Source organism: Colias croceus, chromosome 6, assembly GCF_905220415.1.
Source record: "Colias croceus chromosome 6, ilColCroc2.1".
Classification (NCBI taxonomy): domain Eukaryota; kingdom Metazoa; phylum Arthropoda; class Insecta; order Lepidoptera; family Pieridae; genus Colias; species Colias croceus.
Genome location: NC_059542.1, coordinates 1,192,779 through 1,202,274, shown reverse-complemented (window position 1 = coordinate 1,202,274; position 9,496 = coordinate 1,192,779). Strand labels below are relative to the sequence as shown.

The window sequence follows — 9,496 nt, the reverse complement described above, 5'->3', positions numbered from 1 at the left end:
TCTATTAACAATTCTATGAATTGTTTATAGTAGTACATGTTTACTACATAATTGTATGTAAAGTAGTAACTACTATGCAGTCGCTATTCCACGCGGACGAAGTCGCGGGCACAGCTAGTGTATAAATAATCATCCTGCTCTCTTTTATTAAAAACAATATACTACCTAACAAAAACTACAAATAAAATATGAATATTAGGTAGGTACTTACACTATTTGAAATAATACTACTATAATATATGTGTAGTATAGCATACCATAGTATAGCATTAACTTATAGTTACTGCGTGGGTAGTGGGTAGTGTTTAGGATAAGCATAATATAGCATAAGCACCTTCAAAACTATATTGCAGTTATGAGTCCAACACATTTGAAAAATGACTAATCCCGCGTTTCACATAAAATAATGCCTTTAAAGGGGGAACATTAATTAACCTTCAATATTCACAGACCGCAGCCCTTACCTGCATAATACGGCTTCTCCCAAGACGCCCCACAACTGAAAGGGTCTGAAATGCCGGCTAATCAATCGAATGCCCTTATCGAGGGCCAAGGGTTATTCATCAAGGATAAGGTTAGGAAGTGGGGTCTTTTTGCCGGCAAATTAATTTTCGGTGTCAGTTCCGCTGCTGTATGACATCGCGTGACATTTCCGTTCCTGGTGTTATTGGAGTAAGGGCAATTGATTGGTGTAGGTTGCTAATCTAGAACTTTGAAAATTTATTGTGTATTTTTTTGTTGTATTATTTGTAATATTAATAGATATTCTGTTGTTCGGTGTAAAGATTCAGTTATAACTAGATTAGATAATTATGATTTAGAAATGTTAATAGTGGTACATATTTGTATGTTCTACCATGAAATTTTAGTTTACAAGTTGTCCAATATTCGTGTGAATTATTTGGCATATCCTGCTTCGGAGAACATAATAGTTTTCAATAAGGTTACTAATATCTTAGAAGAAAATTAGCACTTCTGTTGAAATAATGAAACAAAGAATACTCCACATACGCAACTTCAAAAAATTACGCATTTATAGTATTCATGACGCCATTTATTATAATTTACAGGTAAGACAGTTGTTCTAAACAGTAATTTATTATTTTTTACAAAACAATAGTTTTTGTGACTGCACCTGGCTATAATAAATACCAAATGGTTCTTAAATGTATTCTAATTTATTCCCCAAAAAAGTTCCTAATGTATGGTTTTATTGTCAGAGGTTTTTGGAACGTTGTTAAAGTTTTTTATCATTTTATATTATGAAACTTTCGTCGCCATAAACTTTTTGATTAAGCTTTATGGAAATAAAATATACAATTTGTAGCGTGGAGTTATATAATTTTAAATGATAACATTTGGAAGTTTATAATGAAGGACAGGAAGTAGTAGAATTTTAACTTTAACACTCTCATAGCTCATAGACCTTAAGTGATCAACGATGCAGTATGGACTGATAATGATGATATTCTATTGAGTTTAAACGTTTTATGTACAAATCGCAGTTCAAGTCGTGTAGAAGAAACGGACCGACAGAGTAACTTTCGTATTTAATCCTGACTAATATTAATAATGCAAAAGTGTCTTTCATTCAAACCGCATTTAAGATCCTATACCTAATATCATTTTGTTTTGAGATAGGAGACTAGAGAGTGACATAGGCTACGGAGTTGATATATCTCATTCGCATAGGAATTTTGACCACGCAGGCAAAGCTATGGAAAGCTAGTACCTATATTATAGTAAGAACAATAGGTATTGAGAATTTGACACAAAAAATGGTTTTTGACCCCTAACGATTTTTCTGTGGACGTAAGTTTGCAGGTACATTTTTTTTCTGTAATTAGATGTGTGTTTCCATTTATAAATATAGTACTGTAGAAAAAAGCTTAACCCGCTGTCACCTCCACCACTCAACCCGCAATTAGTCATAGTTCCACTGATACAAGCCAACACCTGCCTATTGACACGCTACACATTGTTAACGATACGTTGTTTCACGCTTGTCCAAATCATAACTTTTAAGTGTTTTTCGACGCGTTGAGTAATTATTATTTGGCCACGTTTTGGGTATTGTGTGAGATAGTGTTGCTGTGTTGGTGGTTGAGTTATATTGTTATTTTTGGCTTTCTTGTTATATTTAGAGTTACGAGAGGTTAAAGGCTGTTATGGGATTAAGAACTGATTTTGACAAAGAAGTGGATCAACAAAACTGTATTACCACGACGCTGCCTTAGCGATAATGTTGAACTATAGTTGCTTATCTAAAAAATAACAAAATCAGTTCAGCCGTTTTATTGCTAAACATGGAAAGTATTACTAGACGTATCTAATATTTTTTATATTCAATTAAAAGCAATTAAATAGACTAATAGGTAATAGATATTTCAGGCTTATGTCAGAATTTCCATTTATTTGTAATGTGTAAAGAAACTACATAATTCGAAGTAGCATTCCGTGTTTAGTAATTTTCAATCATTTGATAGTTAGTTTGTTTGTATATTTGATTATGATAATTTAGGAAAACAATTAAAAATATGTAAGGTAGAAACAATAAAACAACAAAATACACAGTTAAACATAATTTATTTCATATTATTTTAATTATCACAGATCCATTTATTTAATAGTCATCACGTTAACAAAAATATATAGTCTACAGCGGTGAGGATTCCGTATTATACAACTCATTCTCAGGTTATACATTTTTCTACGTGTTTTAAAATTATTTACAATTAAATCTTGTACTTAAGGTGGCAACATTAATATCTAATAAACAAAATATCATTTATTTTTGCTTGAATTTAAAAATTTATTTTCATACTCCATGAAAAAAAAATGTGTGCGTGTACACACGTAAGAAGCGGAACATCTTTATGACCTTATTAAAAAAAAAAATAATTTACTATATGCAACTTTACAGAAATACGTCGAATCACGCGTGGTAGGGATAAGAAAAAGATGGCGCGTAACGGAAAAATGTCACGCGTAACGAAAAAATGTTACACTAAATTTTTTTCCAACCCAGATAAAGAAGTTTCACTTCAAAAAAAAAATTATCTTAAAACCGTAATACATATTATTTTTGATAAATTAAAAGAAAATTTATTATTATTAATAGTTGCCACTTAAAGTACAATCACAATCACGGTATATACAAATCGATATATTTCGTAACAGGAACAAAATTAACTGGTCATTCATACATTCGAAAAGTAAAAATATCCAAAAACAATATACGTATAAATTTTCCCACTTCACTAACATTACCATATTTTAGAATTTTAAACTTAATATTTTAAATCATATATTATAGTGATGATAAAAAATCTATTATAGAAATAGGCAGTGAGGGAGAGTAAGTAAAGTATAAATGCATTTTAGTCTTACGATAAACGGTTATTTTTACAATAAGCTCTGCATAGTGCGTATAGATAGCCAAACAATATCGATAATTTGGCACGTATCCCTAAGAACTGAAAAAGCAAGAACAAAATGTATATTCCACATTCCAATACAATGAACACTCAAACGCTTATAAAATTAACAAGATGGCCGCGCACGACCGAGTTCTTTTAAAGATTAGGCACTATTATTGCTACTATAATATAATTTATTCCGCTTATCTACAACATAGATAGAGCTTCTATACAAAACTACCACGATTTTACACGGCCAACGGCCCGTACTATGTTCTAAATAACATTTAATCTACAAGATAATTAGCAACGAATCAACCAACGACGAATGCTACGATGTAAAAATCAATACGAATTCTACTTAAAAAAAATACAAAAAATTGTGCAGTGTAAGTAAGCCGTCGCCTTCTTAAGTCGAAATCGAAATCAAACTTCAACTAAAACTAACCATCGAAGCATTCGCCGTTGCGTCGAACGGTATCGCATTAAGTCCCAATTCATAACCAAGACGGTCTGCCTTGAAGCAAGTCGGCGGCGTCGTGCCTGTCCATTTGTCGCAAGGCTGTCGCCAGCGAAGAGATAGCCCCCGGGCCTCGTTCCCTACATTCCCAAAGTTCAAGAATAGCCTCCGTGGGGGAGCTCTTGGTTGCAAACCAGGTAGTATACCGATCGACACCTAACCTAGACGCCAAACCGCGCCAGTCATTCCCGCGCGCGTTCGGCGGGTCGAGAATCGCACACAACTGACGTTTGATCCGAACGCTCAGTTTGAACGGCCCCTCTGCCTCATTGATGCCCGTCTCGTTGACTGTGACGTTCCGTTTCACGCTCCCGTCGTCGCTCGCGTCGCTCCTGCCGAGTCTCGCTTCGAGCAAATTCTCTGTGATATTGAAATTTCTGGATTCCCCGCGCGGCGAACGGCCGCGATGCGTCATGTCCACGGATATTCGGAATGTTTGCTTGTACGAAGGATTCGTCCTTTGACACGCGGATATCGAGAAGTCGATGTTGTCGCTATCGTACGTCCGGTCTAACGTAAAATTGCAGTGCACCGCGTTGTAATTCGACGTCCATATGTGGTTGAACGGAATCTCTTGGTACGCTACGCCGGGTTTCGCTTTCCAACCGGGACTGACGTGTTCCAAATTCAAACACAAATTGGAGCCGCCATCTTGGAATAGCAAAGACTTAGGTCGGTCTAGAAGAACACCGCCGAGTTTTTTCTCTTGCTCCTGGCAATAGTACGTAGCACAAGGCGTGTCTTCGAAAATATAAACGCGGATAGTATATTCGGTGGCTGTTTCGTTAATGGGAGTAGCGTAGAGTGCTAATTGGAGCGCTTTTACGGCTTTCCCGTTGAAACTTTCGCCGACTAGAACAAAAGTCGTCAGCATGTCTGTGACTAAGAATATTTTATCGGTGTCTAGCTGCGTAAAAACCGGGGTGTTTATGGTCTCTTGGCCGAGGTTGACGACTTTTTTCCAGTGCGGCGAGTTGTCTTTGTTATTGTCTATGGCGTATAGGGCGAGATTCCAGAAGCCGTGTTTGAGGCTCGCACAGTGCGGTATTTGCAATATAACCGACTTGCTAAGCTGGAGTCTAGGCGGGCCACATTTTACTACCGGACTCAGTTGCGTGATACCTGCGGGCAAAAAATTATTTTCAAGTGAGATGCTGCGGGCGAATGTTTTAAATAAATTACTACTTCGTTTGTAATTATATGTTGAAATTGTTTGCCGATGTTTTTGATATGGATAATCGTTGCGGATTAAACAAATATTGGATGTAGTTAGCTTTTTTGCTTTTTTATTACTATTAATTTTAAATCGAGCCTCGAATATAGTAATTGAGTACAAGTTTTATCGATTGGTTTAATTGGTTATCGCAAAAAACTGAACCCTTTGAAGTTGACTTAATAACCGTATCGAATTAATATTTATACTTCAGAAGTTAATAAATTTGATAGAGTATAATTATTTTAACAGGATAATAATTTTCTAACAGATTTATGGGATCAGATAAAAATTATGTAATTTAATCGTTTATGTATTAAATTGATACGTAATTAGATATTTTAAATCTTAAATTTATACTATACCTACTTATTAGAAATTATGATGTTGGTATTAATCTTTAAAATTAATTTTAATCTTTATATTTGAAAAAAAAAAGGGTTAGAAATAGAATTTTTACGACAAAAAATGTTTTCAAAAATTTTCCACTTCATAAAAACCTGAAAAAATAACATCAAAAACTCACCTTTCCCCAACCTAGCGCGGTATCTATCATCCTTAACAACCGCCACGTACAACTGTTCCCGTCTGCCCCTGGTCAGCGCGCCCTCCGGGATGGTCAGCGCGACCCCCGCGGGGAGACTCAGCCGCGCCCCAACATTGGACACTGATAAGGACTGAGATGTAGGCGAGTTTGATACTAGTTCAGCAAGTTGCAGGGTCACGGATTCGTTGGCTGCGTCGTACATGGATCCGGCTAGAAAAAAATGGCTATTTAGCGATGATTTAAGGAAAGACCTGGAAAAAGTGGGAGTAAGGTGATCGAAAAATATAAGAAATAACCTTTTTATTTGTTTTCTGATTGTTTTTCTGTACATAAATGTGTGATTCGCTAACTGCTTTTAGGAATAGGTAATGTTTATCTTGACCGTTTCGGTTGCTTTTTGATAAGGTCTTCAAACCTAGCAAGTCATCTACAGTTGAACTTGAAAACTAATGGCAACATTATTTCTAAAAGCATTTAACCAATGATTATATGTTTTGTAAAATATGTACTTCTTGACTCCTGAATATCTTAGTTATTAGGTCATCTGGGGAGTATTTGATGTCAATGTCATGTCATTACTGATCTATTTTTGTTATAGAAATCACCGAAGGCAAATACAGGGCTATTGTTTTATTTCTTTGAGAATCGAAATAAAGACCTCTCGATTGTCAGGCACGTGGGTGAACAAGGGGCTTACTAAAACAATAATATAATCCGCTTATGAGAAATGCTTGGAATATTGTATAAAGGTACTTCATATAAGTAAATATATAATTGGGTAATTTTATGTATTATACAATCTAATTTGTTTACTACATAGATAAGAATATTTTGGAGCTTCTTTGACCGACCATATTTATTTACAAACGCATTAATCTCTTTTAAACGTTAGTTCGATAGTTGGTAATAGATTCACGATTTTACGTCTTTTTGTTGTGAACGGAATAATAAAGACTTTATACTACGGAAAACATATTAACTTATTAAGCTATTGCATAGCTTCTATCGCGGGCCTTGAGCGCGGGGACCGAATCCAGAAATTCCGTAACGAAAAAACCTCACGCTCCCCACTCCGACGGGCGGAGGTGTGGCTTGAAGGCACATGCAAATAGCTTTACCGCGGCAGTCCCCGAGTGACAACCTTATCTAACCACCCTATTAAACATGAACTATATTCATTTTAATCAAATTTGTTTTACAAATCGTTGATAAGAATCGAATACTTGATGAGTTCGGCTCACTGTTGACTCAGCGGTGACTCATTAGAAAGGGATCATTTTATACGATTTGTACTAAAGATAGGACATGGATAGGACATATTATAGTTAGCTAGTATTCATTAAATTGTTTAACCATCAATATATCAACGTGTAAATAATTAACATCGTATAACCTTTTTGAAAGTACGTTAAAATAGATCCCCGTACTTAAAGTATTTATTTATTTATTAATAAGTAGAATGAAAACGGTCGTTTGCAACTGTGCCGGGGTTAACTTATGCATTTATGTGCATCATCTGAAATAAGCATGTCTCCTCGGAGTCCTCAACAAGAAACGAGAGCACTTTCGCTTTAACTATCTACATGCGAAAACAAGACGAAAAGTAAAGATTGGAATTAAATTGTACACTTATGAATAAAACACTTGAATTAAAAAAAAAGATTGGTTGTCTGTAAAGTCGGTTTACTGACGATAGTTGAACGTGACAACGTCCGATTGTGCTTCTTTGTCGCTCGTTCCGCGCTCTCGCTCGCACTTCAAGCCTTACATGGAACGCCTCAGAGCGAGGTAACGCCGCATGAGTCATGTTTTTTCGTGCGTGCACGCGAATGCTCTATCGAATTATATGACGTTGTCACGTCAATACAACTAGAAGTAGTAGGTGATAGCAGTAGTATAAAAGTACATGTAGTAATCGCAGAAATAGTAACATTAATAGTAGTTTTAGTAGTAATAGTAATAAGCATATACTCACAACTTGTAAAGCAGCTAGAGGCAGAATGTTCCGACTCGCTATACGGCTTCGTGTCGTATTCATCACTGTGCCCCTTGCTTGACGCACTTGGGGTAATTTGCTGGTCCACGGGTGATGCGTAGCTAGACAAAAAATTAAATATGAATAGAAGAATATTCTGGCAATTGGATGAATCCGTCTATTCGATATAAAGAAACAGAATAATTCAAAATTATACCATTTTTTTAAACATTAACAGTTGATAGATAAAGCACACAACATTGAGGTATAAAAGATGTCGGATTGGAAGATGAAGATAAATTACTGCTAGTTTATAAATGAAATATTATGTAAATTACAGGTTGATTGGTATAATTATTAGTTTACACTGTTTTAAACATTAATAGTTTAGGATATTATTAAGCTATTGCATAGCTTCTATCGCGGGCCTTGAGTGCGGGGACCGAATCGAGAAATTCCGTAACGAAAAATCCTCACGCTCCTCACTCCGACGGGCGGAGGTGTGGCTTGAAGGCATAGCATGCAATAGCTTTACCGCGGCAGTCCCCGAGTGACACACGTCGTTTTTTATTTTTTAAGTTTTGGAAGATTTCCGATTCTTTTTTAGCAAAATTATTTTTTTTATCTTATTAAAGCAATAAACACAAGTACCTATAATATTTTAACACGAATAGTAATGAACTCAATTTAAACATAGCTTACCTATTGGTAAGATGCGGTACATCATAATGGTGTTCGGTACGAGGGTCCGGGGGGTCGTAGCGGGGGGGTCGGTGCTGCATCAGGTCTGGAGCCAACGAGAGGGACTGCTTCTCCACCGTGGGGTAGATTTCTGGTTGGAAGTCTACAACAAATTGTTCATTTGTAGATAACGATGTATTGAAAGTAATTTTCAGTATTTAACTGAAGATCTTGAATGAACTTGATGAAGTTTAATAAACATAATACACTAACACAAGAACTACGATAAAGCAAATATCCACTGTAACATTATATAGAAAAGCTTTCAATAATCTATTAGATGTTTATATATCATTTTTTGTGCAGCTGCAGCGTGCTCTGGTGCTTACGAAACATTAAAATATGTAATCATTTATTTTTTACCTCTGAATGCACTATTTTTGTTTCAAAAAAGTCTGCTGCGTTATAGGCTTCATATTACCTCCTCGATTTGCTAATCACAATACACGTAGTATTTAAAAATGTACAGTCTTCTCTCCTTAATTTAGAATGATATAAAAGCTCACCTGTCCTCGTCATTGTATACAGCGAATGATCCCTGGTCTTCCTCTGCAGCAGTTTATATAGCACGGCTGCACCCGCGAGGAACACCACCACGGCGACCGCGATACCAATGTATAGTGGTATGTCGCTGTGCGCAGCTACTGTAACAAGATTTGGGGTTAGAGCTATGGTAGTTAGGAAACAATGTAGCTAATAGTAGACGATGATATGTTAGGATGTGATTTTAAAAGAGCAACTACGTAGTTTCTCTACATTTCTTCTCCGAAGAAGCTGCTTTTCGGATCGGTTGATAATGGTAAAAACTATGTTATGACGATTCAAAATTGCAACTACAAGAATTATTGAATAAATAAATGTTTGAGTTATGTGCGAAAACATAACTGAAAAAAGTGTGTTTTCAACTGTACACAATTTTACAACTTGTTAACTTACATAAATTAAATGAAATATTCAATGTGATGTATAAAACCATACGCAAATCTTAACTTTATTTTAGTTTACTTTGTGCACAAGTGTAAAAGTAAAGCATCGGTTACTAATAAATCATTCGTTAATACTACGAAGGCGACCACACACA

The 9,496-nt window shown here is 35.7% G+C and overlaps 1 protein-coding gene across 2 annotated transcripts in view; it reads right to left on the bottom strand.

Annotated features, from left to right (window-relative positions):
• Positions 1–3,019: 3,019 nt before the first annotated feature.
• The window catches only part of LOC123692438 (netrin receptor UNC5B-like), a 67,424-nt gene continuing 60,947 nt past the window's right edge, over positions 3,020–9,496 (bottom strand). Inside the window, exons 8-12 of one of the 2 annotated variants that reach the window (XM_045637183.1) lie at positions 8,922–9,059; positions 8,377–8,518; positions 7,675–7,796; positions 5,679–5,909; positions 3,020–5,061 (exon numbers count right to left, since the gene is read on the bottom strand). In XM_045637183.1, coding sequence (XP_045493139.1) covers positions 3,917–5,061; positions 5,679–5,909; positions 7,675–7,796; positions 8,377–8,518; positions 8,922–9,059 — 1,778 coding nt within the window. In that variant the 3' untranslated portion in view covers positions 3,020–3,916. The remainder of the gene's footprint in view (positions 5,062–5,678; positions 5,910–7,674; positions 7,797–8,376; positions 8,519–8,921; positions 9,060–9,496) is intronic. The other variant, XM_045637184.1, reaches the window with a different exon arrangement.